Here is a 16,870-nt window from a genome sequence, read left to right on the forward strand (position 1 = left end):
TCCAATCATAATGCATATTCAACATATGTGTCCATTTAAGGTATCCAACTATGTCTCCTCGATGCAGTTTTATGTATTTAATGCAAATCAACTTAGAAGCTAGGATGTAATAATGTCTCTAAAATATATATTTTTTTGTCTCAAACTTGTTTTGCACACACACATTTCATACATTTCCTGTTGTTGTTTTACCACATAAAAATAACTCAAGCATACTGATGAAGCACTCAGAGAACATTCTTTAGTAGAGTGAAGGAAATAATATCAATGATAATAATAACATTTCTTCCCCAATAGAAGTATATGTAACTTCCCCATTTAGATAGCTAAATGTGTGTGTGTGTGTGTGTGTGTGTGTGTGTGTGTGTGTGTGTGTGTGTGTGTGTGTGTGTGTGTGTGTGTGTGTGTGTGTTTGTTTATATTACATAGTGGGGTCCACAACACGTTAGCACACTCACATAGTGGGGACCGAAAACATAGTGGGGACCAAATCCCCGGTCCCCACAATGTTTTGCTTTTAATCGGCTCAGGAGGCGGTGCTGATATGACTAGTGCAGTTTTTTTCTTGATCCCCTCCATGAACAAAAACCGGATTTCTGTGTGTGAGTGTGTGGGGCCGCGCTGCTCTACAGCGCCCCTGTAGCCAGGTCGCGGAACTGCACCTTTATACACACATGTGACGTAATATATGAAGGTACACATTTTTTAAACCGCTCATGCCAAAGTCGCTTAATTAAACGACAAAAACAACTTTAAACAGTGTCTGTCAACGGGGAAAGTACATTCTTTCAGGTAATTAACCTACTTGTAAATATTATATTACATAATTCAATAAATATACATCACAAATTCGAATTATTTTTAAGAATGTTTATGTGATGGAGTTTTTTAATGAGATTAATTAATTAACGTTAAAGTTTTTATCAGAATCATAATCTTTGAATAAGGCGAATGAATTATTGCTTAACTTAAATTTAATGCTGTTATACAATTTAAAGTGTTTACTTGTGCGTGTTACTGCATATTGTAAAGTGTTATAAACTGCGGTGTGGCGGGAGATTGTGAGACCGCGTGACCTCTCTCAATTACTGGAACCCGAGGAGCAACGTGAGACGGCCTGTTGAAATGAAACGGAGAAGAATAAAACCGTTAAAAGAAGCGGAAGATCATGTTCTCCGTTGCATCGACAAGACCGACGCACTGGAGGCCAAACACATAAACGATTATAAAGGTAGGTTTGTAAATCACTTCGATGTTGTTGTGACTGATTGTGATTAGCACTACGGCGCTCCCCACATGACGCGGGAAATATAAATATATAACTTCTCATGGCTATGAATTGGATGTCTTCCACGAATTAATTATGAAACTGCTAACACCAGGGAATAAAATAGGAATTCCTGGCCACGAATAAACAAGGCAGCGAAAGATTTCTTATTTTTGCTTCCACTATATAGCAAAGAGCCTATAGTACTGTATAGTAAGGCCTAGGTATTGCTAGCAGCACTGGGTTTCTGAATTGGTAACGTTATGTGTGAGTCACATACGTTTTAAATATGATTTAAGTGGTTCAAAAATACTAAATAAGTAACCATGATTATTTTATGGGATCTGGGTCCATTGGGATATAAAGGATAATGTTAGTGTTGTTTGTTTTAGCAGTTTTAAATTGCTCTTTGTGATAGTATATGTAAATTAATGAAAGAAATACGCATGAGCTATGAAAGAATGTTGAATACATTGGTTAAACTAATACAAAGCATAAAAGTTGTTTACAGTTGGCTAACCATCAACATATTAGTTACATGTCTACAATGAATTTTATTAACAATTGTATTTACCCCCCTCCCCCCACCTTTTTTCAGGTCGTGGAGTCTTTGCCTTAATTCCTTTTATTAAAGGAGATTTTGTTGTCGAATATAGGGGAGAAATGATTAGCTTAATTGAAGCCGAACAAAGAAGAGAGGCCAATCAAGACACTTTTTTTATGTTTGACTTCATCTGGCAGAACAAGAAATGGAGGTATTTGTTTTTTGTTTTTGTTTTTTTGTTTAACGAATACATTAAAAATTTACAGTAAAGAAAAAATTAAAATTTGTAGTTTGTTAGGTTAAATTATACATTTGTTTTTTTCCTGAAGCATTGATGCAACTCATGAGGATGGCACCCTTGGCCGCCTTATAAATGATGATCACATAAACCCAAATTGTACAATGAAAAGGATTATCGTTGAGGGAAAACCCTGTTTGTGCCTATTCGCTGCAAGAGATATCATTCCTGGAGAGGAACTCACATATGACTATGGAGGAAGTCACTGGCCTTGGAGAAAGGTTTGGCAAAATTTGACTACTTACATAATTTGTACAGTAGAGGAAATGGAAAGTTTTTAATTAAAGACCCAGTATGTGCCTTTTTTTTAGATTAAAATATATAAATAAATTACTATAACAATGCTATATTTTTTTTTGACCTCCATACATTATCCCAAATGTTTCCAAGAATGTTTGAAACCAAAGAAATCAGCTATTTTTACCGGTGTAGCGGTGTCATTGCATCACCTGTCAACAATGTCATACCCGCATGGAAACGTCAAATAAATAACTTTTTCTTTTTTTGGTAATACAAATTTATCTAAGGGAATAAAAGCCTTTACAATGGCTTAAAATACATATATAATAGCAATGAGGCAATAATAATTTTGATTCAAAGCAAGCACACCTTGTTTGTTATCTTTATTTTATAAGTTCACAAAGGTTTGTTGTTATTATGTCTGTAGCCAAAAAAAATAGACCCTTTAAAGATTAGAATGATGTGTTGCTCTTATCTGTATGATTAAAACTGAAAGTGTAATTTAAGTTCTTTTCGGGGTTATCAGGAAAAAATGATTCATAACGCGTATCCGCGTTAATCGACTCCAGAGGGTTAAATGGTTTTATTGAACAAAAATGTTAAAATACATAATGTAATATTTAAAAAATATATACTCCTAACTTAAAGGGATACTCCTCAAAATGAAAATTTTGTCATTACCATTGGTACCATGTCGTTCCAAACCTTTAAAAGCTTTGTTCATCTTCAGAACACAATTTAAGATATATTTTATAATAAATCTAGGAGCCTTGTGACTGTCCCATGGACTGCCTGGTAAATAACAGCATCACGGTCCAGAAAAGTTTGAAAGACATTGTCAGAGTACTCCATCTGCCATCAGTAGTTCAATCTGAATGCTAGGAAGTGACAAGGATTTCCTCTAAAATGTCTTAAATTTTGTTCCAAAGAAGAACAAAGCTTTTATAAGTCTAGAATGGCATGGGGGTAATTGATTAACTACTAAATGTTCTTTTTGGGGTGGAGTATCCCTTGAAGTACATTTATTTATCCCCCAGTTTCACAGACGAGGTTTAAGCCTATAGTAACAGAAATAAGATAAGGAATTTCTTTAAAGTACTTGTTTTGCGAGTACATGTTCGGTGCTGTATGTAGGGCTTGCAGCCAAAGTCCTTTAATAGTCATTGTTGCAGCGCTTAAGTTAAAATACTGAGATTTTATATATATATATATATATATATACATACACACACACACAGGCAACGTTGTCCGCACGCACCGCTCCTTTATTCACGTAAACCTCACCCCTTTCTGACGGGAAAATGGATATTCGCATGACTACTAACATTTAATAAGTGTAGCATAAGTGTGCACATCAAATTATCCTCACTCATTGAGCCTGGCTCAAATTAGTGAGACTGTGTGAGTTAAATTGTCGTTTATGAAACCGCTTTAGTCCACAATAACACTTTGCTAAAGTAAGAGTTTGAAATGGTTGAAATGCATAGTGCAGCCTTAGGAAGAGGATTAATGCGTTTCATGGATTCTCATCTGGGTTAATCTACAGTTAAAATAGTAATCATACATTTTTTAAATATAGTACTCCTTAATGGAATCATGGAATCATGACACCCCTTCTGTATGCCATTCTGTCTATCAGTCTATCTTTTATTTTCTTTTGTTGTTGTCCGTCCATTTGTCTGTCTATTAATTTGTTATATTTGGTATTGACTTGAGAAAGTCTTACACACTATTTCCAGTGTAATGTACATAGTGGGGACCAGTAGTCTTAGGAAAGCCATACAAACCCGTTGGTACCAAATACACACATTTCATAGGTTTAGCATAGTGGGGACCATGTCTAATAAGTGATGACTTGTAACTATATTTTAAATAACTTTATTATAGCCTCCATGCAAGGATGATGACAACATGACAGCAATAGAGAACTGCTCTGAGGATTCTGTAACTACTGAAGGCATTTCACGATTCACAGCTGAGGTATGTGTATTTATTATCTCTGTCTGTGTCAGTCTCTTTATCTGTCTGTGTCAGTCTCTTTATCTGCCTGTGTCAGTCTCTTTGTCTGTCTGTGTCAGTCTCTTTCTCTTTGTCTGCCTGTGTCAGTCTCTTTCTCTGTGTCAGTCTCTTTCTCTGTCTGTGTCAGTCTCTTTCTCTTTGTCTGTGCCTGTGTCAGTCTCTTTCTCTGTCTGTGTCAGTCTCTTTCTCTGTCTGTGTCAGTCTCTTTCTCTGTCTGTGTCAGTCTCTTTCTCTGTGTCAGTCTCTTTCTCTTTGTCTGTGCCTGTGTCAGTCTCTTTCTCTGTGTCAGTCTCTTTCTCTGTCTGTGTCAGTCTCTTTCTCTGTGTCAGTCTCTTTCTCTGTCTGTGCCTGTGTCAGTCTCTTTCTCTGTCTGTGCCTGTGTCAGTCTCTTTCTCTGTCTGTGCCTGTGTCAGTCTCTTTCTCTGTCTGTGTCAGTCTCTTTCTCTGTCTGTGTCAGTCTCTTTCTCTGTCTGTGCCTGTGTCAGTCTCTTTCTCTGTCTGTGTCAGTCTCTTTCTCTGTGTCAGTCTCTTTCTCTGTGTCAGTCTCTTTCTCTGTGTCAGTCTCTTTCTCTGTCTGTGTCAGTCTCTTTCTCTGTCTGTGTCAGTCTCTTTCTCTGTCTGTGCCTGTGTCAGTCTCTTTCTCTGTCCGTCTATTAATTTGTTATATTTGGTATTGACTTGAGAAAGTCTTACACACTGTTTTCAGTGTAATGTACATAGTGGGGACCAGTAGTCTTAGGAAAGCCATACAAACCCATTGGAACCAGGTTTAGCATAGTGGGGACCTTGTCTAATAAGTGATGACTTGTAACTATTTTTTAAATAACTTTCTTATAGCCTCCATGCAAGGATGATGACAACATGACAGCTATAGAGAACTGCTCTGAGGATTCTGTAATTACTGAAGGCACTTCACGATTCACAGCTGAGGTATGTGTATTTATTATCTCCGTGTCAGTCTTTTTCTCTGTCTGTGTCAGTGTCTTTCTCCGTCTGTGTCAGTCTCTTTCTCTGTCTGTCTATTAATTTGTTATATTTGGTATTGACTTGAGAAAGTCTTACACACTATTTCCAGTGTAATGTACATAGCGGGGACCAGTAGTCTTAGGAAAGCCATAAAAAACCCATTGGTACCAAATACACACATTTCACAGGTTAAGCATAGTGGGGACCTTGTTTAATGAGTGATGACTTGTAACTATATTTTTAAATAACTTTCTTATAGCCTCCATGCAAGGATGATGACAACATGACAGCAATAGAGAACTGCTCTGATGATTCTGTAACTACTGAAGGCATTTCACGATTCACAGCTGAGGTATGTGTATTTATTATCTCTGTCTGTGTCAGTCTCTATCTCTGTCTGTGTCAGTCTCTATCTCTGTCTGTGTCAGTCTCTTTATCTGCCTGTGTCAGTCTCTGTCTCTCTATCTGTTTGTGCCAGTCTCTTTCTCTGTCTGTGCCAGTGTCTTTCTCTGTCTGTGTCAGTCTCTTTCTCTGTCTGTCTATTAATTTGTTATATTTGGTATTGACTTGAGAAAGTCTTACACACTGTTTTCAGTGTAATGTACATAGTGGAGACCAGTAGTCTTAGGAAAGCCATACAAACCCATTGGAACCAAATACACACATTTCACAGGTTTAGCATCGTGGGGACCTTGTCTAATAAGTGATGACTTGTAACTATTTTTCAAATAACTTTCTTATAGCCTCCATGCAAGGATGATGACAACATGACAGCAATAGAGAACTGCTCTGAGGATTCTGTAATTACTGAAGGCACTTCACGATTCACAGCTAAGGTATGTGTATTTATTATCTCTGTCTGTGTCAGTCTCTTTCTCTGTCTGTGCCAGTCTCTTTCTCTGTCTGTGTCTGTGCCAGTCTCTTTCTCTGTCTGTGTCTGTGCCAGTCTCTTTCTCTGTCTGTGTCTGTGCCAGTCTCTTTCTCTGTCTGTGTCTGTGCCAGTCTCTTTCTCTGTCTGTTTCTCTGTCTGTGTCAGTCTCTTTCTCGGTCTGTGCCAGTCTCTTTCTCTGTCTGTGTCTGTGCCAGTCTCTTTCTCTGTCTGTGTCTGTGCCAGTCTCTTTCTCTGTCTGTACCAGTCTCTTTCTCTGTCTGTGTCTGTGCCAGTCTCTTTCTCTGTCTGTTTCTCTGTCTGTGTCAGTCTCTTTCTCGGTCTGTGTCAGTCTCTTTCTCTGTCTCTGTCAGTCTCTTTCTTTGTCTCTGTCTGTGTCTGTCTCTTTCTCTGTCTCTGTCTGTGTCAGTCTCTTTCTCTGTCTGTCTATTAATTTGTTATATTTGGTATTGACTTGAGAAAGTCTTACACACTGTTTTCAGTGTAATGTACATAGTGGAGACCAGTAGTCTTAGGAAAGCCATACAAACCCATTGGAACCAAATACACACATTTCACAGGTTTAGCATCGTGGGGACCTTGTCTAATAAGTGATGACTTGTAACTATTTTTCAAATAACTTTCTTATAGCCTCCATGCAAGGATGATGACAACATGACAGCAATAGAGAACTGCTCTGAGGATTCTGTAATTACTGAAGGCACTTCACGATTCACAGCTAAGGTATGTGTATTTATTATCTCTGTCTGTGTCAGTCTCTTTCTCTGTCTGTGCCAGTCTCTTTCTCTGTCTGTGTCTGTGCCAGTCTCTTTCTCTGTCTGTGTCTGTGCCAGTCTCTTTCTCTGTCTGTGTCTGTGCCAGTCTCTTTCTCTGTCTGTTTCTCTGTCTGTGTCAGTCTCTTTCTCGGTCTGTGTCAGTCTCTTTCTCTGTCTGTGCCAGTCTCTTTCTCTGTCTGTGTCTGTGCCAGTCTCTTTCTCTGTCTGTGTCTGTGCCAGTCTCTTTCTCTGTCTGTACCAGTCTCTTTCTCTGTCTGTGTCTGTGCCAGTCTCTTTCTCTGTCTGTTTCTCTGTCTGTGTCAGTCTCTTTCTCGGTCTGTGTCAGTCTCTTTCTCTGTCTCTGTCAGTCTCTTTCTTTGTCTCTGTCTGTGTCTGTCTCTTTCTCTGTCTCTGTCTGTGTCAGTCTCTTTCTCTGTCTGTCTATTAATTTGTTATATTTGGTATTGACTTGAGAAAGTCTTACACACTGTTTTCAGTGTAATGTACATAGTGGGGACCTGTAGTCTTAGGAAAGCCATACAAACCCGTTGGTACCAAATACACACATTTCACAGGTTTAGCATAGTGGGGACCTTGTCTAATAAGTGATGACTTGTAACTATATTTTTAATAACTTTATTATAGCCTCCATGCAAGGATGATGACAACATGACAGCAATAGATAACTGCTCTGAGAATTCTGTAACTACTGAAGGCACTTCACGATTCACAGCTGAGGTATGTGTATTTATTATCTCTGTGTCAGTCTTTTTCTCTGTATGTATGTCTGTCTCTCTGTGTCAGTTTCTTTCTCTGTCTGTATGTTTGTGTCTCTGTGTTAGACTCTTTCTGTGCCTGTCTCTGTCTGTTTCAGTCTCTGTCTGTGCCTGTGTCCGTCTCTGTCTGTGCCAGTCTCTTTCTCTGTCTGTGCCTGTGCCAGTCTCTTTCTGTCTGTTTGTCTGTCTGTGTCTGTCTCTTTCTCTGCCTGTGCTTGTGTCAGTCTTTTTCTCTTTGTCTGTGCCTGTGTCTTTCTCTTTGTCTGTGCCTGTGTCAGTCTCTGTCTGTGCCAGTCTCTTTCTGTCTGTTTCTCTGTCTGTGTCAGTCTCTTTCTCTTTCTCTGTGTCAGTCTCTTTCTCTGTCTGTGTCAGTCTCTTTCTCTGTGTCAGTCTCTTTCTCTGTCTGTGCCTGTGTCAGTCTCTTTCTCTGTCTGTGTCAGTCTCTTTCTCTGTCTGTGTCAGTCTCTTTCTCTGTGTCAGTCTCTTTCTCTGTCTGTGTCAGTCTCTTTCTCTGTCTGTGCCTGTGTCAGTCTCTTTCTCTGTCCGTCTATTAATTTGTTATATTTGGTATTGACTTGAGAAAGTCTTACACACTGTTTTCAGTGTAATGTACATAGTGGGGACCAGTAGTCTTAGGAAAGCCATACAAACCCATTGGAACCAGGTTTAGCATAGTGGGGACCTTGTCTAATAAGTGATGACTTGTAACTATTTTTTAAATAACTTTCTTATAGCCTCCATGGAAGGATGATGAGAACATGACAGCTATAGAGAACTGCTCTGAGGATTCTGTAATTACTGAAGGCACTTCACGATTCACAGCTGAGGTATGTGTATTTATTATCTCCGTGTCAGTCTTTTTCTCTGTCTGTGTCAGTGTCTTTCTCCGTCTGTGTCAGTCTCTTTCTCTGTCTGTCTATTAATTTGTTATATTTGGTATTGACTTGAGAAAGTCTTACACACTGTTTTCAGTGTAATGTACATAGTGGGGACCAGTAGTCTTAGGAAAGCCATACAAACCCATTGGAACCAAATACACACATTTCACAGGTTTAGCATAGTGGGGACCTTGTTTAATGAGTGATGACTTGTAACTATTTTTTAAATAACTTTCTTATAGCCTCCATGCAAGGATGATGACAACATGACAGCAATAGAGAACTGCTCTGAGGATTCTGTAACTACTGAAGGCACTTCACGATTCACAGCTAAGGTATGTGTATTTATTATCTCTGTCTGTGTCAGTCTCTTTCTCTGTCTCTGTGTCAGTCTCTTTCTCTGTCTGTGTCTGTGCCAGTCTCTTTCTCTGTCTGTGTCAGTCTCTTTCTCTGTCTGTGTCTGTGCCAGTCTCTTTCTCTGTCTGTGTCTGTGCCAGTCTCTTTCTCTGTCTGTACCAGTCTCTTTCTCTGTCTGTGTCTGTGCCAGTCTCTTTCTCTGTCTGTTTCTCTGTCTGTGTCAGTCTCTTTCTCGGTCTGTGTCAGTCTCTTTCTCTGTCTCTGTCAGTCTCTTTCTTTGTCTCTGTCTGTGTCTGTCTCTTTCTCTGTCTCTGTCTGTGTCAGTCTCTTTCTCTGTCTGTCTATTAATTTGTTATATTTGGTATTGACTTGAGAAAGTCTTACACACTGTTTTCAGTGTAATGTACATAGTGGGGACCTGTAGTCTTAGGAAAGCCATACAAACCCGTTGGTACCAAATACACACATTTCACAGGTTTAGCATAGTGGGGACCTTGTCTAATAAGTGATGACTTGTAACTATATTTTTAATAACTTTATTATAGCCTCCATGCAAGGATGATGACAACATGACAGCAATAGATAACTGCTCTGAGAATTCTGTAACTACTGAAGGCACTTCACGATTCACAGCTGAGGTATGTGTATTTATTATCTCTGTGTCAGTCTTTTTCTCTGTATGTATGTCTGTCTCTCTGTGTCAGTTTCTTTCTCTGTCTGTATGTTTGTGTCTCTGTGTTAGACTCTTTCTGTGCCTGTCTCTGTCTGTTTCAGTCTCTGTCTGTGCCTGTGTCCGTCTCTGTCTGTGCCAGTCTCTTTCTCTGTCTGTGCCTGTGCCAGTCTCTTTCTGTCTGTTTCTCTGTCTGTGTCTGTCTCTTTCTCTGCCTGTGCTTGTGTCAGTCTTTTTCTCTTTGTCTGTGCCTGTGTCTTTCTCTTTGTCTGTGCCTGTGTCAGTCTCTGTCTGTGCCAGTCTCTTTCTGTCTGTTTCTCTGTCTGTGTCAGTCTCTTTCTCTTTCTCTGTGTCAGTCTCTTTCTCTGTCTGTGTCAGTCTCTTTCTCTGTGTCAGTCTCTTTCTCTGTCTGTGCCTGTGTCAGTCTCTTTCTCTGTCTGTGTCAGTCTCTTTCTCTGTCTGTGTCAGTCTCTTTCTCTGTGTCAGTCTCTTTCTCTGTCTGTGTCAGTCTCTTTCTCTGTCTGTGCCTGTGTCAGTCTCTTTCTCTGTCCGTCTATTAATTTGTTATATTTGGTATTGACTTGAGAAAGTCTTACACACTGTTTTCAGTGTAATGTACATAGTGGGGACCAGTAGTCTTAGGAAAGCCATACAAACCCATTGGAACCAGGTTTAGCATAGTGGGGACCTTGTCTAATAAGTGATGACTTGTAACTATTTTTTAAATAACTTTCTTATAGCCTCCATGGAAGGATGATGAGAACATGACAGCTATAGAGAACTGCTCTGAGGATTCTGTAATTACTGAAGGCACTTCACGATTCACAGCTGAGGTATGTGTATTTATTATCTCCGTGTCAGTCTTTTTCTCTGTCTGTGTCAGTGTCTTTCTCCGTCTGTGTCAGTCTCTTTCTCTGTCTGTCTATTAATTTGTTATATTTGGTATTGACTTGAGAAAGTCTTACACACTGTTTTCAGTGTAATGTACATAGTGGGGACCAGTAGTCTTAGGAAAGCCATACAAACCCATTGGAACCAAATACACACATTTCACAGGTTTAGCATAGTGGGGACCTTGTTTAATGAGTGATGACTTGTAACTATTTTTTAAATAACTTTCTTATAGCCTCCATGCAAGGATGATGACAACATGACAGCAATAGAGAACTGCTCTGAGGATTCTGTAAATACTGAAGGCACTTCACGATTCACAGCTAAGGTATGTGTATTTATTATCTCTGTCTGTGTCAGTCTCTTTCTCTGTCTCTGTGTCAGTCTCTTTCTCTGTCTGTGTCTGTGCCAGTCTCTTTCTCTGTCTGTGTCTGTGTCAGTCTCTTTCTCTGTCTGTGTCTGTGCCAGTCTCTTTCTCTGTTTGTTTCTCGGTCTGTGTCAGTCTCTTTCTCGGTCTGTGTCAGTCTCTTTCTCGGTCTGTGTCTGTGCCAGTCTCTTTCTCTGTTTGTTTCTCTGTCTGTGTCAGTCTCTTTCTCGGTCTGTGTCAGTCTCTTTCTCTGTCTCTGTCAGTCTCTTTCTTTGTCTCTGTCTGTGTCTGTGCCAGTCTCTTTCTCTGTCTGTGTCTGTGCCAGTCTCTTTCTCTGTCTGTGTCTGTGCCAGTCTCTTTCTCTGTCTGTTTCTCTGTCTGTGTCAGTCTCTTTCTTTGTCTCTGTCTGTGTCTGTGTCTGTCTCTTTCTCTGTCTCTGTCTGTGTCAGTCTCTTTCTCTGTCTCTGTGTCAGTCTCTTTCTCTGTCTGTGCCAGTCTCTTTCTCTGTCTGTGTCTGTGCCAGTCTCTTTCTCTGTCTGTGTCTGTGCCAGTCTCTTTCTCTGTCTGTGCCAGTCTCTTTCTCTGTCTGTTTCTCTGTCTGTGTCAGTCTCTTTCTCTGTCTCTGTCAGTCTCTTTCTCTGTCTCTGTCAGTCTCTTTCTTTGTCTCTGTCTGTGTCTGTCTCTTTCTCTGTCTCTGTCTGTGTCAGTCTCTTTCTCTGTCTGTCTATTAATTTGTTATATTTGGTATTGACTTGAGAAAGTCTTACACACTGTTTTCAGTGTAATGTACATAGTGGGGACCTGTAGTCTTAGGAAAGCCATACAAACCCGTTGGTACCAAATACACACATTTCACAGGTTTAGCATAGTGGGGACCTTGTCTAATAAGTGATGACTTGTAACTATATTTTTAATAACTTTATTATAGCCTCCATGCAAGGATGATGACAACATGACAGCAATAGAGAACTGCTCTGAGAATTCTGTAACTACTGAAGGCACTTCACGATTCACAGCTGAGGTATGTGTATTTATTATCTCTGTGTCAGTCTTTTTCTCTGTATGTATGTCTGTCTCTCTGTGTCAGTTTCTTTCTCTGTCTGTATGTTTGTGTCTCTGTGTTAGACTCTTTCTGTGCCAGTCTCTGTCTGTTTCAGTCTCTTTCTCTGTCTGTGCCTGTGTCCGTCTCTGTCTGTGCCAGTCTCTTTCTCTGTCTGTGCCTGTGCCAGTCTCTTTCTGTCTGTTTCTCTGTCTGTGTCTGTCTCTTTCTCTGCCTGTGCTTGTGTCAGTCTTTTTCTCTTTGTCTGTGCCTGTGTCTTTCTCTTTGTCTGTGCCTGTGTCAGTCTCTGTCTGTGCCAGTCTCTTTCTGTCTGTTTCTCTGTCTGTGTCAGTCTCTTTCTCTTTGTCTGTGCCTGTGTCAGTCTCTTTCTCTGTCTGTGTCGGTCTCTTTCTCTGTCTGTGCCTGTGTCAGTCTCTTTCTGTCTATTAATTTGTTATATTTGGTATTGACTTGAGAAAGTCTTACACACTATTTCCAGTGTAATGTACATAGTGGGGACCAGTAGTCTTAGGAAAGCCATACAAACCCATTGGAACCAAATACACACATTTCACAGGTTTAACATAGTGGGGACCTTGTCTAATAAGTGATGACTTGTAGCTATTTTTTAAATAACTTTCTTATAGCTTCCATGCAAGGATGATGACAACATGACAGCAATAGAGAACTGCTCTGAGGATTCTGTAACTACTGAAGGCACTTCACGATTCACAGCTAAGGTATGTGTATTTATTATCTCTGTCTGTGTCAGTCTTTTTTCTGTCAGTCTCTTTCTCTGTCTGTGCCTGTGCCAGTCTCTTTCTGTCTGTTTCTCTGTCTGTGTCTGTCTCTTTCTCTGCCTGTGCTTGTGTCAGTCTTTTTCAGTCTTATTCAGAGCGGTTCTCCTCGTGAACACACACACCACGTCTGCTCCTCTAAGTTGATCGCTGGCGCCGATACAGGATGGCTGCCTCCGTGACGAGCTCCGCATATGTTTTTGTGTTTTTGTTAGTTTCTCCTGTCTTTAGTTATATTCCTGCCATCAGTTTCACCAGGGAAGAACTGCTGAACATTCGGCAGAACGCACCACAAGATGTTTTTCCGGATTTCAATTATTCAGATGTTTTAGTGAACGTTGTTATCGGAGGAGCGGCGGCGCTGATCAAACGCTTCCGGACGCGCAGAAGGGGGAAGCGAGCGGGAGCGCTCGTCAGACTCAGGAAGCGCGGATTTCGAACGCCGTTGCCTAGCATCCATCTGGCAAATCTCCGCTCTCTACCCAACAAAACGGACGAACTCCTTCTGCTCTCTCGGACAAATAAGGATTTCACACACTCTGCTGCTCTGTGTTTCACGGAAACCTGACTGAATGACACCATACCGGACAGCGCGCTCCATCTGCCGGGATTTCAGCTGTTTAGAGCGGATCGTGAATCAGAATCCACTGGGAAATCGCGCGGCGGTGGGACATGCTTTTACATCAATGAACGGTGGTGTACAGATGTAACTGTGTTAAAGAAGACGTGCTGCTCAAATCTCGAAACACTCTTCATTAACTGTAAGCCGTTCTATTCGCCGCGGGAGTTTCACTCGTTCATTCTGGTCAGTGTTTACATCCATCCACAAGCGCATGTGAGCTCAGCTTTACAGAAACTCGCTGATCAGATCACAGAGACAGAACAACAACACCCGGACTCTGTTTTAATCATTCTCGGGGACTTTAATAAAGCCAATCTGTCCCGTGAACTGCCAAAATACAGACAGCATGTTACATGTCCCACAAGAGACAGTAATATATTGGATCACTGTTACACCACAATAAAGGATGCATATCACTCTGTTCCACGAGCAGCTTTGGGACGTTCTGATCACTGTCTGGTTCATCTTATACCGTCCTACAGGCAGAAACTAAAATCAGCTAAACCTGTATCAAGGACTGTAAAAAGATGGACTAATGAAGCAGAGCAGGATTTACAATCTTGTTTTGACCTCACTGATTGGAGTGTTTTTGAAGCTGCTGCCACCGATCTGGATGAACTCACAGAGACCGTAACATCATATATCAGTTTCTGTGAGGATATGTGTATTCCTACAAAGACTCAACTAATTTACAATAATGACAAACCGTGGTTCACTGCAAAACTCAGACAGCTCCGTCAGGCCAAAGAAGATGCTTACGTGAAGGGGGACAATGTCTTGTATAAACAGGCTAAATACACATTGGAAAAGGAGATCAAAGTGGCAAAGAGGAATTATTCTGAAAAAATAAGGACTCAGTTCACTTCCAACGACTCCGCATCAGTGTGGAAAAGTCTAAAGAAGATCACCAATTACAAGACACCACCACCACCACCACCACCACCACCACCCACCACCACCACCACCACCCCCCAGCACCGTAGAGAATCAACGACTGGCAGACGATCTGAACGAGTTTTACTGCAGGTTTGAAAGAACACCCATCACCTGCCCTGAACGCCTCCCCACAAAAACATTCACACCCTTCACAACTCCTGCAACCAGCCCTGAATGCCTCTCCAAACTACCGTTCACACCATTAACAGCTCCTGCAACCCATCCTGAACAACTCTCCAATCAAGCACTCTCACCATTCTCACCTCCTGCATCCCCCCTCTCCCCCCCACCTGCAATTCAGATCAGCGAGGATGCGGTGCGCCAGGTCTTCCGCAAGCAGAAAAGGAAAAAAGCACCAGGCCCAGATTGTGTTACACCAGCCTGTCTGAAATCCTGTGCTGACCAGCTGGCCCCCATCTTCACACAGATCTTCAACAGATCGCTGGAGCTGTGCGAAGTCCCTTCATGCCTCAAACGTTCCACCATCATCCCCATCCCTAAGAAACCCAAAATTACAGGACTAAATGACTACAGGCCTGTGGCTCTAACGTCTGTAGTCATGAAGTCATTTGAAAAACTGGTGCTGGGCCACCTGAAGGACATCATTGGACCCTTGCTGGATCCTCTTCAGTTTGCCTACAGAGCAAACAGGTCTGTGGACGATGCAGTAAACATTGGACTGCATTATGTTCTGCAACACCTAGACAGACCGGGGACTTATGTGAGGATCCTGTTTGTGGACTTCAGCTCGGCCTTCAACACGATCATCCCAAACCTCCTCCTGCCCAAACTAAATCAGCTCTCCGTGCCCACCTCCGTCTGTCAGTGGATCAACAGCTTCCTGACAGACAGGCAGCAGCTAGTGAGGCTGGGAAAATACACATCCAGCACCCGTACAATCAGCACCGGAGCTCCCCAGGGCTGCGTTCTCTCCCCACTGCTCTTCTCCCTGTACACTAATGATTGCACATCTAAGGACCCCTCTGTCAAGCTCCTGAAGTTTGCAGATGACACCACACTCATCGGCCTCATTCAGGACGGTGACGAGTCTGCTTACAGACAGGAGGTAAAAGAGCTGGCTGTCTGGTGCAGTCTCAACAACCTGGAGCTTAACACCCTCAAAACAGTGGAGATGATCGTGGACTTCAGGAGAAACCCCCCTGCACTCCCCCCACTCACCATCATGAACAGCCCTGTGACTGCAGTGGAGTCATTCAGGTTCCTGGGAACCACCATCTCTCAGGACCTGAAGTGGGACATTCACATTGACTCCATTGTGAAAAAGGCCCAGCAGAGGTTGTACTTCCTCCGCCAGCTGAGGAAGTTTAACCTGCCACAGGAGCTGCTGAAACAGTTCTACTCCACCATCATTGAATCCATCCTCTGCACTTCAGTAACTGTCTGGTTCAGCTCAGCTTCTAAATCTGACCTCAGAAGACTACAGAGGGTAGTCCGGACTGCTGAGCAAATCATCGGTTCAACTCTCCCATCTATTCAAGAACTGTACTTATCCAGAGTGAGAAAAAGGGCTGTCAAAATCACTCTGGACCCCTCACATCCAGCACACTCCCTCTTTGAACTGTTGCCATCTGGTCGACGTTACAGAGCACTGAGCACTAGAACGACCAGACATAGGACCAGTTTCTTCCCTCAGGCAATCCATCTTATGAACAGCTGACAATAATGGCGAACACACTACACTTTATATTTATATACACACACACTTTATTTATCTAACACACATACTTAGTATACACTTAAATTTTGCACACAATATATATGTACATACATAACTTCACTTTGTAATATACCTGCCTACAATTGTCATTTGTATATTGTCATTCACTGTCTACATATTTGTATTTTTTATTCTTTTATTATGTGTTTTATGTTCTGTCGCTGTCATTCTGTTGTACTGCGGAGCTTCTGTCACGAAAACAAATTCCTCGTATGTGTAAACATACCTGGCAATAAAGCTCATTCTGATTCTGATTCTGATTCTGATGACAGCTATAGAGAACTGCTCTGAGGATTCTGTAACTACTGAAGGCACTTCACGATTCACAGCTAAGGTATGTGTATTTATTATCTCTGTCTGTGTCAGTCTTTTTTCTGTCAGTCTCTTTCTCTGTCTGTGCCTGTGCCAGTCTCTTTCTGTCTGTTTCTCTGTCTGTGTCTGTCTCTTTCTCTGCCTGTGCTTGTGTCAGTCTTTTTCTCTTTGTCTGTGCCTGTGTCTTTCTCTTTGTCTGTGCCTGTGTCAGTCTCTGTCTGTGCCAGTCTCTTTCTGTCTGTTTCTCTGTCTGTGTCAGTCTCTTTCTCTTTGTCTGTGCCTGTGTCAGTCTCTTTCTCTGTCTGTGTCAGTCTCTTTCTCTGTCTGTGCCTGTGTCAGTCTCTTTCTGTCTATTAATTTGTTATATTTGGTATTGACTTGAGAAAGTCTTACACACTATTTCCAGTGTAATGTACATAGTGGGGACCAGTAGTCTTAGGAAAGCCATACAAACCCATTGGAACCAAATACACACATTTCACAGGTTTAACATAGTGGGGACCTTGTCT

The 16,870-nt window shown here is 41.5% G+C and overlaps 1 protein-coding gene across 1 annotated transcript in view; it reads left to right on the forward strand.

Moving 5' to 3' along the window:
- Window positions 1-671: 671 nt before the first annotated feature.
- The window catches only part of LOC113047314 (histone-lysine N-methyltransferase ASHH1-like), a 34,270-nt gene continuing 18,071 nt past the window's right edge, over window positions 672-16,870 (forward strand). The window contains exons 1-5 of the mRNA XM_026208675.1: window positions 672-792; window positions 1,033-1,231; window positions 1,866-2,022; window positions 2,141-2,330; window positions 4,237-4,329. Coding sequence (XP_026064460.1) covers window positions 1,126-1,231; window positions 1,866-2,022; window positions 2,141-2,330; window positions 4,237-4,329 — 546 coding nt within the window. The 5' untranslated portion in view covers window positions 672-792; window positions 1,033-1,125. The remainder of the gene's footprint in view (window positions 793-1,032; window positions 1,232-1,865; window positions 2,023-2,140; window positions 2,331-4,236; window positions 4,330-16,870) is intronic.

Source organism: Carassius auratus, chromosome 28 (genome assembly GCF_003368295.1).
Source record: "Carassius auratus strain Wakin chromosome 28, ASM336829v1, whole genome shotgun sequence".
In the NCBI taxonomy this organism is placed as follows: domain Eukaryota; kingdom Metazoa; phylum Chordata; class Actinopteri; order Cypriniformes; family Cyprinidae; genus Carassius; species Carassius auratus.